Source organism: Vipera ursinii (assembly GCF_947247035.1).
Source record: "Vipera ursinii genome assembly, chromosome: 4".
Taxonomy (NCBI): Eukaryota; Metazoa; Chordata; class Lepidosauria; order Squamata; family Viperidae; genus Vipera; species Vipera ursinii.
The window spans coordinates 38,878,647-38,902,428 of record NC_139514.1 but is presented as its reverse complement, the minus strand read 5'-3'; the positions used below and the strand labels follow the sequence as shown (position 1 = coordinate 38,902,428).

Sequence of the window (23,782 nt, the reverse complement as noted above, 5' to 3'; positions counted from 1 at the left end):
ACTGTCATTTTGGGCAATGATTGCTGGATAAATTTAGAAAATGTAAGTTTTTGGTAGGGATTCTTTAGGGGTATATGGTATAATGATACAGGTATAAAGACACAGCAGCGTATCTTCCTTTTAGCATAAATATAATGTTAGACAACTCAGTTAATTTATAAATATTGAGTTTCCAGTGATAAGCAGTATTATTTGAAATATTCCAAAAATATATTCTGATGCAAGTTTTAAACCACCAAAACCCAATAAATGCATCCATTATATCTCTCTATTGTTCAATATATAAATATAATGCCTGATAATGATTTACATCGTTTCATAGGAAGTGTACCTTTGTTTATAATAGTGATACGAGCCCTATTTGGTTAATATAACTTTAATAGCTTGATTTATTTGCAATTCATCAACCTCAATGATTTATGAATCAGAATGCCTACCTAAATTCTTGCTTTTTATTTTATAACTATCATGTTTAAATTACAGGCTAGAATATATGTTTGATACAAACTTCTCTAGAGTCCTGGAATATATATGCACTATGATAAAAAAAACTCCAGAGAACAGACAATTTATATCCAGCAGGAGTTTTTCTCTAATAGTATAAAAAGCTATCATTCATTCTATTATCTTGGTATCATGCTGAATATTACTTCACTTTCTTATGCCTTTATATTCACAAGGGATTAATTCTATATTATACTAGGGATCACTTGTCTTCAACATATTGCTATACTTGTACTACTCAGCTTTATAAGATGCTGCCTTCTAAAGAGTAATTCCTACTTACCTAACATGTTTTTGAACCTTTATCTAAGGATGGTTTCATATATTTACAATTAATGTAGACCAGATGCTACCAAACCTTTCCACAGATTCGGTCTTCTCAACAGCCTTGGGCAAGTCACAGTCAACTTACATGACCTCACAAGGTTGCTGTTGAGGCTACAACGTGGTTTTCATCTCCACAGAGGAAGGATAGGATATGAAATATTAATAAGATGTGGAGCTGTACTACTGCTCGTACTTAGAGTTCAAGTCAGAGATCATGTCATTATATTTGTGTTCCTTGATGTTTTACTTGTGTTTGATACTTTGTCCTTTTTGGACATCATGGGGAATACAAAAGAAACAAATGGCATATGGACAATCAAGGCAGTTAACATAGAAAAATATGCAATTAAAGATTCAAAAATTGATTTAAAATTACATCAACTCACATGCAAATTGCTGCTGAAAAATGTGGAATAATTGTTAGTTTAGTTCAGTTCTCTTAATTTAAAAACACATTTTAGATCACAGAAAATAATTTTCAATGAAGTATGGGTGTGTGTAATTTGAAAGTGTAGTTTGTTTGTTTACAGCATTTATAACATCCCTGAATTGTTTATTATTACAATTATGCCTGTGACAACATTCTGCAACATGATCCCTCCAGGCATATCTAACTAATTCCCACGTTTCCTTGTCAGTATGTTTTTGGGGCATGCTGGCAATGGATTCTAGAAGTTAAAGTCCAAGATAGCTGGCAGACACCAGTCTTGAGATTGCTGCCCTATATTCTATTATTCTATCATAGATTACATTTTGGGAGTAGTAATAATGTAATCAAATGTTATTGTTATACTGCAAGTGGTTTGTTTTTTATAGTGTTTATACGGATATATCGATATGATTTAAAAAAGAGTATGGATATTGAAAATGGCTTAAAGCAATCCTTTTTATTATTTAAATTAATTAATTTAATTATTTTAATTTAATCCAATTAATTATTTTTATTGGAAAATAAATAACATTTTTGAATGGGTTTGAGGCAAGTTGTGCCATAAGTAGATTCTTTTGAAAATAAGTGGCTGGACAAAGGTTTTTAAAAGCATGGTAACTGTAGAACAAACATTTCTTCTGGTACAAGACCAAGAATACAAAAAGTAATGTACAAGTACTTGGATAACATACAGTTATGTACAAGTACTTGGATAACATACCAAGTTTGCAATAGTGCAAACGTTTTAAAGTTCCATATTGTCAACTGCCCATATTCCACTCGTTAATACTACACTTGAACATTTTGCTAAATTTCCTTACATAATTAATTTCAATATAACCTAGATGAACATAAACATCGGCATAACTAGACATAACTAGATGAACCCTTATTTGACCAACACCATCTAACCTTAGAGTGGAAAGACTTAAATATCAGAGTAAACAACATACAAACACTTGTTACTTTGTTCATTTCTCCAAAATATCAGGATGACAGATAAAAGGGAGAAACATAGAGGAATAAGTTTGTCATTATACATGCATCTCTCTTAACAGAAGAGGGAAACCCTTTAAGTTACAGAGAAAAAAGGCAAATAACTTGTGCAATAAATTTAACGCAGTCTATGCAGTGTCTTCATTTTGCAGTCATCGTTGTATAAACTCTTTATAGTTTTCTTAATCATCACCATCAATATCTGCTTCTTCAAGCATTTTATCAACTTCATCCATTAGCTTCTCTCCAAGATATGTCGGCACATGGCGAAGTTCCACAGTGCTTGTAACCATTACCATCCTTGTAAAAAAACACAAATACTCCTTTAATTTCTTCCTCACTGTATTTATCCTTCATTTTTCTTGCTATCATTGTAAAAAATTCTGGGAAGTGAATTGTGCTATTACCCACCAGAAGGGATCAGCAGTACGATACACAATGTTTTTGGTTATGGACATTTTGTAACTTTTTATGTTCTGTGTTCCTTTATTCTTATGACAACAGTTTTGTGATTCTATAACTTTGGCTTTGTATTGTTTTATCCTGCATGTAATTTGTAAAGAATCAGGAAAACTAAAATATAGAAATAGATAACTGAAATCTCTATATTTGAAATCGAAAGCGGTGAGAATGAGTTTCCAAATAATGTACAGGGATTACATTTGAATAAAATATGGAAAGGATTGGAATGCTTAGATTCAAACGCCGAAAGGAAAAAGTTAGCTCGAAATCACCTTCACCCAGGGATAGCATAAGGCACGTGGAAAGAAAATTGAAATAACTTTTAAGAATGCCCTACAGCTGGGGGCTCTGTCCCCAGGCAATGCGTGAGCCAAGAGGTCAGGAAGAGCTCAGTACAAAACTAAAGCTGGTGCAGACTGAGAAGTGAGCAACCCGCCGCGATTCAATAAGAATATTTGTTATTTGAACAAACCCTTCACAGACTTCACCTAACTCAGGGGTAGGCAACCTCGGCTCTTTTATGACTCATGGACTTCAACTCCCAGAATTCCTGAGCCAGCCAAGCTGGCTCAGGAATTCTGGGAGTTGAAGTCCATGAGTCATAAAAGAGCCGAGGTTGCCTACCCCTGACCTAACTGTTTGTCTTAGCGACTCTTACGGTTTTGACTAGAGTCGCAAAACAGGCAGAAAAAGCCGCTTTGTAGCTGGTCGGGTTTACTTTGGTCCCCTGAGCCATCCCGTATTCCGCCCACTCGCGCCTGGCGGACGTCTCGATTTCGTCCAGCAAACGGAGCCGGGAGGCGCGGGGGTAACGCGGGTGGCGGCGGGGGGGAAGGCGGTCATGCGCACCGGCCGGATCTGGGAAAAAAAAAAAAAAGGGAGAGGGACCGAGCCGTCCAATCGGCGCCTGCGCAAAAAGGAACGCGAGCAGGGAGGGGGCAGCCAAGGAGCGAACAGAGCAAGGGAGGGTTTATCGGGCGGCCGATTTTGATTAAAATATTCAAAATGGCGGACGGAGGAGCAGCGAGTCAAGATGAGAGTTCGGCGGCGGCGGTGGCGGCGGCGGCAGGTAATCATTACTGCATTTTACATATTCATATTCATACTCGTACGCGCGGCCCCCCCCCCGCCGCCGCCCGCCCGCCTTCCTCGCTTAGCATAATTTATTAGTACTCAGAATTATTATAATTAACGGCGCAGGAGGGAGCTGGGGGGTAGCCGGCTGTGCAGACACAAGAGACACAAGGCACGCACGTACATACATACACACGCGCGGGAGCGGGGGGGTGGGTGGGAGGCAACGGGCAGGGTTCCCCCCACCCTCGTTCCTGGAGCCCAACTCCGAGAGCTAGGCCGGCCGCTGCCGCCGCTACCAAGCTGCTTTGCATATTCATCTACTGTATAATAGCAGGCTCAGGCCAGGGGGGCGGCGCAGCAACGGCCGGAGGAGGGGGGGGGTACTGGTAGAGAAGAGCCAACAGGAGGGCGCTCAACCTTGTTTGGGGGGGCCCAGTGGCTCTGCGTCCGCGTCCCCTCGAGAGGTCTCACCGGCTTGGGGGCAAGGAGGGGGAAAAGCGCCTGTTTTCGGGATCTCTGCCTCTCCCCTCCAGCCGCCCTGCCCTCCTCCCGTAGGGCAGCCTCATTTCCCCAGAGGCCGAGGCCTACGCGCCAAGGGGAGTTTGGGGTTGCCCTCAAGTCAGGGTGGGCATCTTTGGCCTAAGAGAAACCTCGAGGGCGCGGGCTGCTGCTCGACGGGGTTTTTTTCCTCTTCCGTCGGGCGTCAAGTCTACACGGGGGGCTAGGTGTAAACCTCCTGTCTTGGAGGAGGTAGGGCTCCATTGAGAGAAAACGCACGGGGTCGGTTTGTCCCCCTTGCCCGACCGGACTTGGACTGGCCTGCCCTGCCGGATCTTCCCTCTTAAAAGAGATGGAAGGAGGCAGAGCGTAAGGGCAGGGGTCTTCAAACTTGGCCCTTTTATGACTTGTGGACTTCAACTCCCAGAATTCCTCAGCCAGCTTTGCTGGCTGAGGAATTCTGGGAGTTGAAGTCCACAAGTCATAAAAGGGCCAAGTTTGAAGACCCCTGGCGTAGGGGGTTTCTTTCCATGGTTTGTGGGCTGCGGGGCGGAGGAGAAGAGAGAGGGAGGGAGCCGTCAACTGGGCTTCCCCCACTTGCCGTGTGTTGTTTGGACAAGGTCAGGGTTCTTGGGGTGGCAGGTTGAACGCGCCTCTTGTTTTAATTCTTACCTCTTCACCTCCCTCTCTCGTTCTCATTTGAATAATGTCTAATTCGGGGAGGTTTATATTATTGAAATGGCCGCCCGACTTTCCCCGCCTCTCATGTTTAGTAATTCAGGCCTTTAATAACAGCCACTCAGAGCCCAACGCCGTGTTTATATTTTACATTCGCCCCATGTGCTTTTGTGGTTCAATATGATTCTTCTTTCTCGGCTCTCTTTGCCTTTTTACACTTTCTTGGCAACGAATAGGGCCCTGAGATCAATCCCAGGCTGTATGGAAGGGAGGGAAGAAAGCTAGGCCCGGACTCCTTTGGCAGGCGGTTAGGCCTTGCTCTCTCTGCTGCTTGATTTATTTACTAATAACTAAAATGTCCCCCTCCCGGCCTCGATAGTAAAGAAAAAAAATCCTCCTGGGGCATGGGCAACATCAGATCTGCTCTCAGCTTTGCCTTTTTTTAAAAAAAATCTGCCTCAAATAAGGGGTTTGTTTTTAATTTACTGACCACAACAGGACTTTCTAAAGCTGCTCTTTCCAATTCAGTATGTGTGAGGTCTTTCTTTGTCCTTATTAGCCATGTTTTTAAGTGGTGAAAAGACCGAGTTTTTGGAGTGTGAAATCTGCAATAAGTTTTCACAAATCAGATCAACAGATCAAATACAAAATTATTGAGTACAGAGATAGTATTGGTAATGGCTTTAATCTGCATTACAAATGTGCAATAATGTAAATCAGGATATTCATCTTGAAAAAGATGACCAGTACTGTCATATTGCTGATGTCTTTTTTTAAAAAAAAAACTTAGATAACAAGTAAATGAAACATTGCCAAGAGAAATGGGCAGTAAATGAAAGGAAATTTAAATTTGTTATGGTTTGATATAGGTAAAATTCAAAACGTTCTTGTTCTTTTTAGAACAAATACTATATTCTATAAAACAATACTCAGTAAAACAGGATTCTAATTGTTAAGATAACTTTATAAATGTAATTTTACTACACTTGATTGATTGATGTAATTTCAGCAGAAAAATATCTGACAGATTATTTTACAGTATGTGTTTGATTATTAAATAATCATTGAGGCATGATGCTGAATTTTATATATATACATATATGTGTGTGTGTGTGTATGTGTGTATACACACACACACACACACACACACACACACACACATATATATATATATATATATATATATAGACAGTTAATCTTTTTTTGTTAATTTTCTTTAAAATATCATGATTTCAGTGTAATTCACCTTATGTGTCCCCTCTTGGTCTTAGAAATATTAAGTGGAAGCATCATGAGGGGTTTGTATAAGTTGTAATCAAAATTCAGTTGTCCCTATTTATAGCAACAGTGTGCAGCTGATTGGGCATAAATATAATTTGATTGCATTATAAATATTCTAAGTTTCACCACTTTTTAAAATGTTGTCAAGTTGGTGTCATCACTGACCAGGGGAGAATGTGCAATTCATTTGATTTATTATCCTATATAAGCAAGTATAATGGTAAAATCTTATAGGAAAATGATTTATCTGAGAATAATTTCCTTTATGGATTCAGTTTTATCACTGTTGAGATTGTAGATATATTAGCTCTTGGAGATAAAAAATATTTTAAAAACAAAACATTATTGTAATTGATAATCATTTTAAATCATAGATTGTTAGATGCTTATTTGAGTTTATTTAAAAAGAAATGGTTTATAAATCCAAGCATTTTAGTTTTGACTTTGTCAGAACAAATTGGTGCCTGGATTTCAATTAACATTGCAATATGTCACATGGTCGCCATTGCAATCTTCTTTGCGAGCTTCAGACAAATGAAGTCAGTGGGGAAGCTGGTTCTGATCCCAGTTGCCATGGTTAACATCATTAGAATTGTATGTTCTGAATACTGTCTAGTATTTAATAGATATCTTTGTCACTATTCTTGGGATCTGAAGAGCAGGGTAACTAAAACTGAATCACATGATCAAAATTCAGGTGCTTGGAAGCCTGCCCACACTTATGACTGTAAGTGTGCTGTAACTCCCTCCACCCACCTATCTTCTCTCAACTACTCCCTTTTGGTGCCCTGCTGCCCTGCTCCCCTTCACTTCTATCTTTTTGCTTCTGCTAAGGAGCCTGGTTTAATAGAATGCATAAATGATCTTGAGAATGGGGAAAAGAGATGTTCCTTCGGAAGCCTCTCTTCTCCACTGTCCTTAACATCATTCAGACATTCCATTAGAACAGGCCCAACCTTAGCTGATGGCCTATATGGGCCTGGCTTCACATGGGGGGGAGGCACAAACTAGTTTAAAGGGTCCATACTGCACCAGTTCTCCCCTTTGTGCTGTGTTCCTGGGCCATGTGGGTCTGGCTTCACATGGCGAAAAAGGGAAAAACCCTTCAAGTTGGCTTGTGTTTTTCTTTCCTCTTTTACTATGCATGGCCAGCCCCAAACATCCAGGAACATAGTGAATTCACAGTTTTCACCATGTGAAGCCAGGACTGTGTGCCCAAGTAGCCATGCTGGGCATACATCATCGGCAGCAGGAACAAGAAGGCGGAAAAGGTGAGCTGAGGCAGCAGACTGACAGGGGTCTTGGCGTGCAGGATGGGGAAGGTGACGACTGGACTGGGGTGGCTGCAGCTTCCCAGGTTCTGCACAGTTCTGAGACTGCTTGTCATACTGTAAGGTAAGGTGCAGGGCAGCCAAAGGGCAAGGATGTAGAAGAGACAGACGGATGTGGAGAGTTGGTGGTAGTCCCTTAACGGTCAGAGCTAGGAGGGATCAAACCCAGAATGTCTTGGATTGTAGTGGATACTTCCTTAACAACCTGTAATTCCCAGTTAAATGGTAATCCCAGTCCCAATTGTGTTCGTTGCATGGTTCTACATTAGAAATGTTTTATTGCATTTTGCATTACTTCATAAACTGTGTTATGATAAATTTATGTCATAGAATGTTTTATAAAATTTGCCAAAATCAATTCCACAGGAATCATGGGTCCCAGATTTTGTACATATTCTGTAAGTTAGCTCATTTGAGGTATTCTGGTTCAAAAATTGTTGCCCTATGATGCATTGTTTTACCCAGTTAAAGATTGCAGGAATGAGAGTTTTAGTAGTATATAGATGTAATAGGCACTTAATATATCCTAAGGTAGCATTTATGATTATTCAAGCAGATAGACTTGCCTCTTGAGTATAAACTCAAAAGACAAGTCTCACAGTCTAGAACAGAGGTCTCCAACCTACCGGGCCTTGGCCTCTTGGCCACCGGGCCGCATGAGTACCTGGGCAGTGCATGCATGTGTGCGCATGCTAACACCCCCCTTGTGCCACCGTTGCCACGAGTGTGTGGGTGGTGGCAGCGCTGCTATTATCGTGCGGGTGGCGGTGTTGCCACAAATCTTGCATGGGGGTCAGCAGTGCCGCAAGCAGCAGGTAAGCAATGGCGTGCCACATGCAGATGGTGGCATTGCCATGAACATTGTGTGGGCGGTGGCAGCGCCATAAATGGCAGGTGGGCCACAGCATGATCCTCACGCAGGAGTGGCGGCATGAACCTCGCACTGGGGGGGATTGCTGCAGGTCATGGTGCGATCCTTGCACGGAGGCAGTGGCATGAGCCTTGCACCAGGGGCAGCATTGCAGCATGAGCCTCGCATTAGTGGTGGCATCACTGCGAGCCTGGCAGTGGCGGTGCCACAAGCCTCATGCACCGCCGTCACTCAGAGCCTTGCGCGCATGCTCGCAGCCCCATTTGCGTGCTATGCATGCTTGCAGCCTGTTTGTATGCTCACGTGCACGTATCACAACATTCATGTTTGTACATGTGTGCGTAAGAGCAAGCAGGGATAGGGACTGGCCAGGGCCTCAACCATCAGCTTCTCTCTTCCACCCTCACCCTGCAGCAGCCTCTGGAGATGGCTGGGCGTCCTGAGATGTCCCACTCTGGAGGGCGACTCAGGTTTCCCTCAGTGGAGAAGGAAGGCTTTGGAGACTGCCTTTTCATTTACAATCATCATCAATATTGTAATACATCCCTTTATTTTTCAAAAAAAATATTTGCATTTACCATGGTTAGCCTCTTTGAACGGCAATGGGAATGCGCGGTATGAATTTTGCCCTTGAGCCATGGAAATACAGACACTCGCACCCTCAAAGCTTATGCCACTTCCTTGCTCGGGGTGCACAACTGCTTTACAGGTGCATTCAATTTTGTGGCTGAGCTAAATTCTTTCACTGCAGCAGGCTGCAGTTCCCATCACTTTCAGGAAACCTGGGCGATGGAAGCGTTAGGCCAGGCTCCTCGCAGCTGAAGCAATTCGGCTCGCCCAGGGTCAGGTTGGCTGTTGCGGGAGGCGTGGCCTATCCCCATGCTCCAGCTCCTCCACACATGTTGGATGAGTGTCCCACAACAGCCAACCTGACCCTGGGCGAGCCGAATTGCTTACAGGGAGAGGTTGTGCGTTGCAGGAGGACGACTGCAAAGGGTGAGTCCGGATCCCTGCAGTTCCTGGAGGCTCAGCACTGTTTTTTGGCACTGCTTGGTTTCCACCCCACCCCACCAGGCTGATCTGGTGGGTGGGATTGCCTTCTGCCTTCCCCGCCGCCGCATTGGCTGTTGATGCTGCCCTCTCGAGAGGCTGTGCAGCAATTGGACGGCAGCCACGCTACGAATGGGAATAGACCATCTCCCAAACCTCGGCCATCCTCTTCATGGTGCGCTGCAGCTGATCCGAAGCACCACCGAAAACAGTGAGGCGGACGCGCACAAAGACACGGCGCCAAAAACAGCGCTCAGAGCCTCCAGGAGCTGCAGGGATCTGGGGATGCCCTTTGCAGTCCTTTCGCAACGCACAGCCTTTCCCGGTAAGCAATCAGGCTTGCCCAGGGTCAGGTTGCCCATTGCGGGAGGCTCGTCCCCCATGTCCAGTAGAGCTGGAGGACGGGGATAAGCCATTCCTCCCGTGATGGTCAGCCTTACCCCGGGCGAGGCGGGTTGCTTCAGCTACAAGGAGCCTGGCCTAAGGTTTCCATCGCTTGGGCTTCCTGAAGGTGCTGGGAACTGCAGTCCTCCGCGGCTGAAGAATTTAGCTGAGCCACAAAATTGAATGCACCTGTAAAGCAGTGATGTGCCGGGAGCAAGGAAGCGGCGTGAGCTTTGAGGGAGTGAATTTCTGTATTTCCGTGGCTTATGCACAGAATTCACACTGTGCCTTCCCATTGGCATTCCTGGAGGCTAATCGTAAATACAAGTTATTTCTTTGAAAAATAAAGGGGACGGATTATAATGTTGATGATTAATATAAATGAAAAGGCAGTTTCCAAAGCCTTCGTTCCCCCATCAAGGGAAACCTGAGTTGCCTGGGGGGCGGGCCGCCGGCTGGGCTGGACCTTGTCATGAAAAAATAAGACATCCCCGAAATAAACCCTAATGGGTCTTTTGGACCAAAAATAAATATAAGACCTGGGCTTATTTTTAGGGAAACACGGTATCTATTGGAAATCAAGCAGTTACGATGTTCTAGTTGCCAGTATGTTCCTGAAATAGTCCAGAGTGCTGTATAAACCATCTCTCCCTGCAGTAATTCAGTGCACAGAGAAGGGGAAGTGTTTTCTGTGGTGTTCAGTGATATCAGTTGACATTTCACTTTTATTGCTAACATTTGTTAATTATGTTATGCTGATTTCTTCTCAGTTTTCAGAAGACTGTTTAATGGGTGACTCAAGTAATATAAAAAGTGGAGAGCGGCTTGATTAGAAATCAGATGTATGGTTAAACTTGGAATAGAAAGAAAAAAGGCAGGAATGAGAAGTGATGCTACCTAGGCTAGAATATTCACAAAATATTATTGTATAATAGAATGATGACATATAGGAGTATCACAGGTGTATGTTTACAAAGAGTATCAGGTGGAAGGATAGACAGCGTGTCTAGAATGAAAATTAAAAATGGTGGTGTATGTTGATGAAATGACATTTGGAATAGTACAATGATATTGTGATCAAAGTGTTGAAGATGAAATGACAGTGTACAGAATAGAATGCCAGTCTGCAACATAAGACTGACAGTGTCTCCTGTGACAGCATAAGATTATCCCTTGTGTATTTCAAAAGGAGTACGATGACAATTGGTTCCTTGCTCTTCCATCTTATTTGCTTTTAGCTCACTGTGAGGATAGTTGCTGCCTTCTGCAAGCTTCTTTTTTTAATGACAATTCTTAACAGTTGTTTCCCATGTCTTCTTGCCTTATTTAATTTAAACACTTTTTCATATCGATGATCATATCTATCCTCTTGCCTGCAGCATACTCCAGTTTATGGTGAATCTTGTAGCTCTTACTGAAGTGTTCCCATCTTTGTTGGATCATTCACTTTTTATCCCCTAAAAATGTAATTCAGTTTACTTCTCATTATTCTTGAGTTCAGTATGTTTTGTATGGAGAAAAATATATTCCTTTGTGGATATATGAAGGCTGAAAAAAATAAATAAATAGAGTATACCGGCGTATTTATTAGAGGTTGTTCATGTGCATAGGTTAAATCTTCACTATGGGTGATTAACGTGCATAATAAAATAATAAAAATTAGATATTCTACAGTGGCATATCTATTTAATTATTTTTTATTTCTAATGTCAAATTTAATGTGTTACTTGTAGAAAGTAATGTATAATTTGAAAGTAATTTTCATTTGTTCATTAATTATTTCCATATTTTTGTAAAAATAAAGGCACTATTGAAAAACTCAGCTTTTTGTTGTTTGTCAATATATGCTCATTTTTGTTGTTCCTTAATTTCTAATGGATGCGTATTTCTGGGTTTTCCTTTCAAAATTTAGAATTAGACATTTCCTAGCTTCCATAAAATGGCAATGTTTGTAGGAAAGGACTAGAAACGTGCCTACCCTATCTAAGTTAAGAGTATAAAGATACAATAAGTACATTCCAATATCTTTAATTTTTTACATTTAATTAATGTTTAATTGGAAAATAAATATAAGCATTCCAAAACCAAGGACTGACTACCTGTAATATCTTTAAATAGGCATTAGTATGCCCTCTTGAAGAGACTTCCCTAGATCCAGGGAGTTTGAACAACTGACAGTGAGTCCTAGTCTTTTTGCAGAAAGTTTTTCAAGAAGGTGGCATAGTTTTATCTTTAAAGGGCTCTTAAGAAATAGATAATTGGATCCTTTTCAGTCAGGATTCAGTCCTAGGCAATAGAACAAAGGGAAATTGATCACTGGTAGATTATTAATTTTTGGGAATCTAGTTGTAGGAAATGCGCCCTTTCTGGTCCTTCTTGATCTCTCAACTGCATTCACTGTGAGTCATTGTTTCCTTTTATATTGCATTTGCAGATTTGGGATTAAAGGCATTATTTTACAGTGAAAATAATCCTGACCAGAAGATTCAAACCCCTGCTGGCAAGGAAGGATAGTTTATTACAGTGGACCCTTCCATTTGGAATCTCACAGTGGAAAAATTTCTCAGAGAAATTCTATATATCCTAGATTTTAATATCTACACAAACATCTTTGGAAAGATCATCTGAGAGGTTGGGGTAGCATCAGTATAGCAGGGATGCCTAATTCTATCTTGCCTCCAAGCGCCTGGAGCTGTGGGCATCTTGATAGGATGAAACACACTATAATGAAATATTGTAGTTACTACTTGTTCAAAAATATCTAGTTGTTTGTCTGTCCCAATTACAGTATAACTCTCTGAAATTCCTCCTGTATTTATAGTTTCTCCTGGCTAGGCAATTGGAAGCCAGAGAACTTTCAGAAGTTGGAAACGAGGAAATTCACCTACCGATGCAAAATGCAGCTGCCTTTACTATAACCAGTAAAAGCTGCTTCATCTGTCTTTAAACTATACTGTAGGTATTGCAATGGTTGCTAATAGGTTTTCAGGAATAATTTTTAAAAATGTTTTGACTCTTACAGCCATTTGGGGCTTGTTTCTGAAATATCTTCAGAACATACTTGGATTTACAATGTCTGATGAAAATTTGATAAAGCAGATTAGAAATCAGGGACCAGCACATATTAAACGGATATATCTTGCATTGATAGAGATTGACTCGGAAACAGAGCTTGTAAAGGATTGTATGATAAAATGGGCCCAAAACATCCAGGAAGTTATTACAATGGACATGTGGGAAAAGATTTGGGTGAGGAACGTAAAATTTACCCAAGCTCAAAATCTAAGAGAGAACTTTTACAAAATGTTTTATAGATGGCATCTAGATCCTAAAAAGCTTGCAAGTATGTATCCGAATTATCAGCCTAAATGTTGGAGGTGTGGTGATGAAGATGCAACATATTTTCACATATGGTGGACATGTAAGAAGGTTAAGGCTTTTTGGATAAAAGTCTGGTGGAATATGCAGAAGATTTTTAAACAGAGGATAAAGTTTTGTCCGCAACTTTTTTTGTTGGGAATAATTGCAGACGCTACAGTTGTGGACACCAAGTTGATGTTGAACTTAATTACGGCGGCAAGACTTTTGATAGGCCAATATTGGAAGAAAGAGGAACTGCCGACCGTAGAAGAGTGGACTTTAAAGGTTTCCGACCTGGCAGAGATGGCGAAGATTTCGGCCTATTTGAAAGATCATTCGCAAGAACGTTATATTATGGAATGGAGAAAATGGATTGAGTTTATCCAGAACAAGTATAGGGTTAAGAAGTTTTCTGTAGCATTCGAATAAGTCTTCTTTCGTTTTTTTCTTTTTTTTATTCTAGTTTTTTGTATATATTTAATATTGTTAAGGTGTGTCTTATCCTATATAAGCTAGAGAGTGATGGATTTTAGAATTTATAGTTGTTAGTATATGATTGTTTATGATTGTTTTTATATATATACCTTGTATTTAGCTCTGGGAAGTCGGGGGGGGAGGGGGGGTGGAGGGAGAGGGGGAGGGAGGGAGGTTGGGGGGAGGTAGGGGGGGTAGTAGGGAGGGGGAAGGGGGTTTTTTAAAGGAAAACTGTATTTTAAAACTTTTCAATAAAAAAAAAGAACATACTTCTCCAAGTAAAATCATTCTATCTGGTAAATTCATCCACAGTATGAGAAAAGTGCCTCTGCACAGCTCTAATAAAATCTACTCAAAAATATGGCTTTCATTATATCTATAAACATTCTGTTTTTTTCAGTATATAGGCTTCACTAACTTTATATACCTTTTTCCTTTTGGTATCCACCATTGTTTTATCTCTTCGTTCTTTGCCCTGAATAAATGTCGTTCATATTTCTGATTTCCTCATCTTTTTAAAACAACCAAGTCTTACATGTATTTTTAAAAATGTATGTCTATTTCAGTTACAGAGCTGTATGCTGTAACAATTTAAAGTCTTTTCTTTTGATATGAGAGACAGAACAGATCTATTTTAATACATTTCTGCTACTGCTCACTACCAAGAAATTCCATTTTTACTTGATACAAAAGAAACATTGATGTGTTCAGTAGAAGCCTTTCAGAATAAAGGTACAAAGGAAAGTTTGCATCAAGAGAAAGGAACAGAGAAGGATGGTAGGATAATGAGATAATCAAATTCAGAACAGTTCTTCCCGTATTTAGAATTTGATATGCCCATATAAGTTGATGATAATTTTCAGTTTAGTTTTTGGAAACTTAGGATCCCATTTTTTCTAATGCATAAAAGGAACTATGCAACTATTCCCCAGCAAAATTATAATAACTGCTATTTAGAATTTTGCTGAAAACATATATTTCCTGATCAGTAGGTGCCAGTTGCATTGAATTCAAAGATAATGAAGAATAAAATGTGTGGGTCAGCCTGTGGGTTCGGCAGTTGGGTCGGACGACTCAGAGGAGGAGGAAGGGGGTGTTGAAGAGCTTGCTGATGATGGCTTTGAGGCTCCGCAGAGCCCTCAGCCAGGCCCCTCCCACCTGGTGGAGACCCAGCTGTGTGAGCCTGACAGGTGGATGAAGATGACCCACAGCTGGCCCTGTTCAAGGACGCCCGACGCAGGAGGCAGTCAATCAGGAGTAAACAGAGGAAGGCAATGGGGCACCTCAGAAGGAGGCAGAGATAGGCCACGCCCTGAGCTGTATTTAAGGGGAATGTGTGGGAGGGCTGGTTTGCTGAAGGCAACCGCTTGGATAGTTCCTGTTTCATAGCTCCTGTTTCATGGTTGGTGTCTGTTTTATGTTAATAAATTTGGCAGGCTTTATTCCAGCCTTTTGCCGTTTGGAAAAGGGTTGTCCCTGCCTTTTCTGCAGGGCCGGTAGCAGGCTAGTACAGAACAATGTGTAGGATATTAGTTGATTCTGTGTTTTCCAGTTCTGAAATGTGCTGCCTTTTTCTGCATGACAGAAATGGAAATTTTGCATAGGACTGTGCTAATATATAAAACCAGAAAATATATTAAAAAATATAAAATATAAAAAAATGAAAAAAAATATAAAATGGTATTTCCTTTAAAAAAATGTAATAAAGTTCTTAAAGCCAGTTAAGCATGTTTTAATATGAAATAGTAAATGAAATTAATATTTTATTCAACTATCGTTTCTAATTATTTCATTTCAACAGTTTACAAACCATAAAGCTGGAGTGTGTATTTAAGTGTAATACATGAAGTTGAAGGTGGGCAACCAGTGGTTTGCAAGCGGCCACTTAGTGTCCATTTTGTAATCTCCACAACATCCCCAGATTATACTGCTGAAATTTGACCATCAACTACTTTTTAATTACAAAATTATTGAAAAAATAAATAAAATAATATATGAAATGGATTAGGTACGACCTTGCAGTATTAATAAACTCTGCCTCTTAATACCTCCATAATCCAAAATAATAAATTAAGTGTCTCTTATGTCCCAGGCGATCTAAAAAATTAAAATGATTTGATTAGTGTCTAAAATAGTTCTCTGCCTTATTGACAAAGATACCAATATTAAGAACTATTTCTGACTATGTGGCAATTCTTTCTGTAAAAGTCTTATGCTTTTCTCCAAATTCACTTTCATGCAATATTGCAATATTGTTCAGAAAGAAAAAAATATTTAAAGAAGTGCTTCTGATCTTTGCAATAAACACAACAAATTTAATATTTCTCTACCTCTTATGAAATTATATGATAATTTATTCCCATAATTCCTCTCTTCCATTCAAAAATGAAAATAATTATCAGTTCTGTCCAGGTATTGACAAAATGTTCATAAAGGGTTTCTACTGTTTTTTGGTAGTTTTATTTTATCTCTGACCACACAAATCAACATTATATTTCTTTGTGTTGGTTCTAAAATCTTGATGTTTAATTCATCAATTTTCTGTCATGAGATTGAATTTCCATTCAAGCTTCCTTCCACTCAAAGATTTCTTAAAAACTCTAGAATTTCTCTTTTGAAAATCCATTAGTAAGTCTTTGCCAGGTCATTTTTCTATCTCATGATCCACAATTTCTGTATTTTCCCATGTTTCATATCAGCTATAATTTGTTTCACCTCTTTATTCTGCTGATCTGTAAATTCTTCTACATTATTCTTTCTCATCTTTTGTTTCATCTTTAGGATCTTCTTCAAAAAATGTATTGGCAGAGGCAGCAATTATTGCTGTCAGTTAACCATAAGTTTCTCTCCCAATTCTTCAATAAAACCCTTTGAAATATATAGTCTTTTTTCTTTTTTTAAAGACACTTTTAAATGTCTTGTGGTTTTTATTTTTTGTCTTTTCTTTTTAACTATTTTGATGTTTTGTATTTTAACTCTCTTTGAATAAAGTAAATATTATATGGTGAAAAAAGTCTTTGAAATGTCTTATATGTCCTAATGTATCTATCATTTTGTAAGTTTTACTGTTTTTCTTTCAAATATAAGATTTGCTTTTTTTTTAAAGGTTTGTCTCTTCTTCCTGCCTGGAAGTCAGTGTCCCATGGAATCCAGTTTATATATATTCTCAGATTTCTTCATTTCTTAGTACTCAAATTTCAACCATCTACCTCTTTTATGATATATTAAACAATTTATGTTTCCACAATATATTGTATTCATCTTATCTATTTATTTATGAAAAATTATATGGCTGCTCAACTCATACTCAGTGACTCCAGATAGCTTACAAAGATAAAATCCAATATAAAAACAATAAAAAACAATTGGCCTTCATCCCACCTGGTGACAACAATCAATCAAATAAGCCATTTGATGGGCTCCATCCCACCCTACAGTCCCCAGGCTCATTGGCAAAAACCAGGTCTTCAGGACCTTGCAATAAAATAGGGATGATGTTCTACAGGGGGGAGCCATGATGAGAAGGCCCTCTTGGTCCTGCTAGAGGAACCTCCTTAGGAGAGGGACCTGTAGCACTCCTTGCATCCCCCTTCTTAGGATCAAGTAGATGTGACTGGGAAAAGATAATCCTTTAAATAACCTGATCCCAAGCCATGTAGAGCTTTAAAGGTGAGAACCAGCACCTTGAATAGGACCTGGAAGCAAATTAGCAGTCAATGCAGCTGCCACAAGAGAGAGAACATGCACATCTAAGCCTGCACAAAACCATATGGGCCACTTCATTTTGAACCAATTGAAGCTTCTGGATACTTTTCAGGGGGATCCCTAGGTAGAAAGAATTGCAATGGTCAAGATGGAAGGTAACTAGGATGTGAGTCACTGTGAGCAGGGATTGTTGGTCTAGGATAAGGTGTTGCTGGTGTACAAGCTGCAGTTGTACAAAAACTGTCCTGGCCATGACTGCCACCTACTGCTTGATCAGGAGTTGTGAGTTCAGGAGAATTCCCAGATTATGCACTGGGGCAGGGCCACCCCATCCAAGACCAGAGTTGGCAATTTTCCATGCACCAAAGAACCCACTAACTAGAGCCATTCTGTCTTACCAGGGTTCAGTTTCAACCTGTTGCTCCCTATCCAGCCCTTAACAGCTTCCAAGTATTGCAAGATGGAGGTCATGGCATTGCTTAATTCAGAAGGAACAAAGACATATAGCTGGGTGTCATCAGCATATATATTTTTTAATTCCATTTATATCCCGCCCTTCTCCGAAGACTCAGGGCGGCTTACAAGCTTAGCAGTAGCCTTCATTCTATGTATATGCTTGCTTATTAGGGCTTTCACACACACCCCAAGCGGCATTATTACAAAGTCAGCTTAATTGCCCCCAACAATCTGGGTCCTCATTTTACCTACCTCGGAAGGATGGAAGGCTGAGTCAACCTTGAGCCTGGTGGGATGCGAACCTGCACTAATTGCAGGCAGCTGGTGTTACTTAAGGAGGCATTAGCCCACTGCTCCACCAAGGCTCTTGATGATACCTTCATCCATGGGGCAGTTGATCTCACCCAGTGGCTTCATGTAGATGCTAAACAGAAGCAGAGAAAGTATTGAGCCCAACAGGATCCTGCAAAGCAGGGGACGAGGGCTGGACTTCTCATTCCAATCAACACTGACTGAGAATGACCACAGAGGAAGGAAATGAACCAAAACAACATAGAACCATCCACTCCTAACCTCCAAAGCCACTCCAGAAAAATGCTATGCTTAATCAAAGGTTGCCAAGAGGTCAAAAGTATAGTGAAGATTGATGCGCTATCCCATCCCACTCCTGCCATAGATTAGCAAAAAGCACAACCAATGCTGTTTCCCTCTAATATCCAGGCCTGAATCCTGGGCAAAGGGCAATCACAGCCTCCTTAAAGTCCTAGGACATCAACCCCTCCCATAGGGAAGACTTAATCACCACCAGAACCCACCCGCACGTCAGTTTTCAGGACACTTTCACAAGCCAGGAGGGGCATGGATCTAAAACATAAGTAGTGGCACACATACTCCCTGGTCCGTCTCCCCAGAACAGCAACCAAGCTGGCATCTAAATGGGAACGAATTCGAGCAATTTTGTCTTTCAGAAAATCATGCCCCTTCATGTAGACTTCTGTATCCTCCTTCCCCAGGAGGAGATGGCTCGCCTTAAAGAGGGTTGCTGGCCGACTATCTGCAGATGCAATTAGTGTGGAAAAGTACTTGCGCTTCACTGCCCGAATCGCCACGAGGTAGGCTTTAATAGCAGCTCTTACCTGTGTTTAATTGAGTTCATTCCTTGTGTTCCACTAGCAGCCACACTCTAGATGTCCCTTCATCTGTTTTCATTCATACTTTAATTTTAATATTTCAGAAACCTTAGCAAAAGTTCTTTCAAAAACCTTAGCAAACGTTCTTAGCAAAAAATCCCATATTCCAAATTCTTTTTTGTCCCTTAATTCATTTAAAACTTGCTTGAGTTAAATTCTTATTTAGTTTTTTGCGCTTTGCTTTATCATTTTTTCTCTAAATTATTAAATATTATTTAATTATTGAAAATAATTGTAAATTCAAAAGTATTTAGAAAGTGAGATTGATGAAGTGAGGTCATCTCGACTAATCCAGAGATCTCTTTCCTGTCGGTCGGTCTGATGGTCTCCCTCCCCCTGCTTCTCTCCCTCTCCCTCCCTCTATCTCTGTCTATCTAGAATTAAAAATTTAAGGACTTATGCATTAACAAAAGTAAATTGAGAGACAAATTGAGAGGCCCTCTTCAACTTTATAGTCTTTGTTATCTAGTGTCATTTGCCTTGGATACGTGAGACTAGACATAGTAAATGGCTATGTCAGAACTCTGCAGGATAAAGAGTCTTTCATTTAGCATTTTCTAGGCTCAGTGGAGATGTTCTCACTCTAACATTTAAGTCGGTCTTTCAATATTGCCAGCATCTTGCAACTAAGCTGCTCATAAATTTTTTGATAGTAATTTCTTGTGTCTCACCCTGCCTGGTTACCCTGGTTCACCCTTTGGACTTCTCTGTGCCAATTATCTTGAACCCAAGAAACTGGTTTTACTGACAGTCTTGGCTATCAATCTTGTTTGTGTTTGTGTTGGGGACATGTTCATTCTACTCTGCTATGTATCCTGTATTTACAAAACAATCTAGATAAAACATCTCAGAGTATAAAAATGAACAAGATAGGCCTGAACTATTAAATGAAGGCAAATATAATTTAATAGATCTACTCAGTGCTTTTTTTGTAAAAGAAAAAGGTGCCGGAACTCACACATGTCATACAACCTGCCTTGCCTACCCTACAAGGTTCCATCCAAAAAAGGTGCCGGAACTCCGTTCTGAGCGTTCTATGAGAAAAAAAGCCCTGGATCTACTTAAGTTCTTATGAAATAGCTTTTAAAATTTCAACACTGTATAGCAGATGAGGAGTATAACTTATTAAAAATGAGCAAAAACATTAGAATCATTTTGTGATTTGATGTTACAGAAATGAGTTGCATTAAATATCCATAACTATACAGAAAGTAAATTTATTTGAGAATATTGTCAAGAACATCTGGATTAAAATAAATGGAGGACAAATAAAGCAATACTGTTACTGTACTGACACACATCCAACTAAAAAGATATGGATGATAGTTTTCAGAAGCAAATTGCTAGTATTTTAAAGAAGCATATAGTAAGGGTGGAACAGGGGGAAACTACCATTAATCCAATTATTTGGAGAAAGTTGCCAGCGTGATCTTTCCAAAAATTCCTCATTTCATTGGAAGATGGCTTGTATTTTCAGATGGAAGCAAAAAGGGGTCAGCTATACTAATTAAACCTAATGAATAGGGAAGATGTAGATTTAAGTAAAAGCAATTCGAACTTTGTGCTGCTGGAAGTCATATGGCAGGAGTGTCAAACTCAATTTCATCAGCATTGCAGTTGCCCTCAAGGGGCCGGGTGGGTATGGCTAGGGTGGGCATGGCCTATTAGGTGGGCGTGGCCAACTCTACATCGTTCGCATCAAGGGTGCCTGTGGGGGCCTAGGCAGGAGTGGGACAGATCTGAGGGTCTCTGGCAGAAGGAGGGTCTCTGGGCCAGGGCCAAGTCAGCGGGGGCCGTTCCCTCACTGTTTCCAGGATGGCTTCGCAGGCCACATGAAACCACTTCGCGGGCCGAATCCGGCCCCCGGGCCCTGTGTTTGACATGTCTGCTCTAAGACATTTAGTAAGAGGATTAAAGAATCCTAACCCTTATTGATAAATGGGGTGCTAAAGTTTGTAATGTGATTCCCATAATTCCATAATGTAATTTCCTTCAGTGAATCTGATTAATAAAGTTAATAAAGTCTTCTTAGGATCTAACTGGTTGGCAACTTTACCAGAGCTTTCAAATCAACACCTGATTGTCATCTTATGGCAACATTATCCTAAGGCTTCAGATGCCTTTCTCAACAACAATAGTGAATGGGGCCCCAGTGTATTCCAAGGCATGCCAGCTGTTTTTCAGTGCTGTTTGTTTAGCTGAAATGTCTTTTTCTACTAATAGTACTTACATAGATCTAGAATCAAATTATAGATTATAGTCCTATACAATTTGCAGCTATTTCTAATGTTTCCACAGACTTTTTTTTGTATTTATAAGCTTTCAAGTTACATGTGAGTTGTACAGAGTTTAATACAAGAAGAAATAAAGTAAAATGTAGTTATGATTCTGAGAGAAATAAAAGTTTCAATTTCTCAAGCAACAGTATTCTGAGTGAAACAACTTGATATACTCTAAATAGTTTGGATCATTGTCAGCCCCTGCCATGATCGAGAATGGGAAAGGAATTGGGGTAGTTGTCCAAATTATCTGTAAAATAACAGACTCACTGTGCTGAATACCCAGAGTTTTCCAATTCTTTCAGGCAGCAAAACCAATTTGGAAAAAAAAACTCCAGGAACTAATAATCAAAACTCTAGTGATGGAAGATTTGCTGAATATTCTTTTTTTGCTTTTAGTCTTTCAGAGAGTCCCATTAAGTTCTTACAGAATCCTAAGGGTCTGTAGAACTGTTTGAAAAACCTGCAACATACCATTATAAAATACTTATGAAACTAAGGACATTTTAAAATTTAAGTAGATATTAATGATGAAAGCCTGTTGTATCTCAAAACAAAAAACAACAACAACCAGTTATTGGATATCAGTAGTTAGTAGCTTAGTATTCCAGTATCTTATCTTCTCGTCCCACCATTAATGTAGAGCAGGGATGTCAAACTCACAACATCGTGTGACGTGTCTTGATGTATCACAACTTTTTTTTTCATTGCCGGCAATGGGATGGGCGCAATTTCTCCATGATGTCCGGCCCAGGATATTCAAATGCTAAATGGATTTCCACCTGTAAATCTACATGCTCTGATCATATTGTAAATCTACATAAATTGCTGGTCATATATGTATAGTAAGTTCTGTATTGGCAATGTATGATCATTCATTTGCACTGAGCTACATTTTCCAGTGATGAAGGATAGTAAGAGTTCTGGTTCAGCAATTTCTGGTATGTTGCAGGTTGCTTACTCCAATTTTAAGACCCAAGTAGGCAATAGATGACTTGCATTTGGCCTCAGTTTGAAAAGGGCAGTCATCTGAGTCATAGGAAGCTTTTTTCGTTTTTCCTATCAACTGAACAATCAACACAATGATTTTACTGGTGGTGGGAAACACATTGTTGGTTTTCCAGAGTTGTTGACAGTTGGAAACTAATACTCTGGTCTCTGCCACCCAGTGGATCAATTAGATGGAGGTGGAAGAGAAGGGACCAGATTGTTATCTTCTTACTGTTACTACTAATGGATAGGTAGTGTTTCTCTGGGTGGAAGAAGAAATGTGCTAAATGAAATATAACTCTCAAGACTTCAGTTAGATTGGCACACTTTCAAATGCTTTAACTTTAATTATTTATAACAGTTAAACTCCTACATTTTATTTTATCTCTAACAATCCCTAAACAGACTTATGTCAGCTTTGTGAGGTACTCCGGACAGGAAACATGCCCAGATGAACTAATTCTACTTTATTGTAAAGTTATATTAACAAAATCTTGCAAGTCTGAAATTACATTTCTCCCCTGTTGCCTTTACATCCCAAAAAACTAGGAATGGTCTCTTCTGAGACATCTGCCATATCCATATTCTTTTTGCAGGCTAGGCTAACTCTTATCCAACTATTCCTCTGGCTGTAGCCCTTCCCCCTGCTTCCAAGGTCATTCGCACATACAGTAAAGGTAAAGGTTCCCCTGCACATGCGTGCTAGTCATTTCCAACTCTAGGGGCCGGTGCTCATCTCCGTTTCAAAGCCGAAGAGCCAGCGCTTGTCCGAAGATGTCTCCGTGGTCATGTGGCCGGCATGACTAGACGCCATAGGCGCATGGAATGCTGTTACCTTCCCACAGATTGTTATTTTGAATGCTACTTTTTCTATAATGGACATACATTTCATAATAAATGCAGGTTTAAAGTAGTGCAATAAATATGGGTAATCTGAAAATATTTTAAATATACTTCTGAGTTGCATTTAGGAGGTACATTTTTCTTAGGGAGCAGGAAAATGGGGACAAATAGGAAGGAGACAACCAGTGGCCCTCATGTAGAGGAAATAAACCTGGTATTTCAAAGAGATAGAAAAATTGGGCTATTTTGACTTACATTGAGCTTCATAGGCCAGTGTTATTTTACATTTTAAACAAAAATACATATCTATATATATGGTGGGAAATACTTGTAAATAATATATTTGCAAAATATATTCTGTCCCAGGAAATCTAATTTTGGAACGCTCTGTGACAGATCTGTGATGTATTGAGGATGAAATATTTTGCCTGTATGCATTATTTGCTCTAATTGTGTGAGGCTGCTTTTGGTTTGATTGAAACCTGAGAATGTGTATAAAAGCCAACTTCTGTATTGTGTATATGCTCACTCATTCTCCTGCCCCTTTTATCCACGTCAACAAGTGGTTGGTTAAATGGATCCAAAAAGGTGAGCAC

At 40.0% G+C, this 23,782-nt stretch overlaps 1 protein-coding gene across 1 annotated transcript in view; it reads left to right on the top strand.

Annotated features, from left to right (window-relative positions):
* Positions 1 to 3,724: 3,724 nt before the first annotated feature.
* Positions 3,725 to 23,782, top strand: part of POU2F1 (POU class 2 homeobox 1) — a gene marked incomplete at its 5' end in the record, with an annotated part of 111,678 nt that continues 91,620 nt past the window's right edge. Inside the window, one exon of the mRNA XM_083361900.1 lies at positions 3,725 to 3,788. Within this exon, the coding sequence (XP_083218026.1) occupies positions 3,725 to 3,788 (64 nt within the window). The remainder of the gene's footprint in view (positions 3,789 to 23,782) is intronic.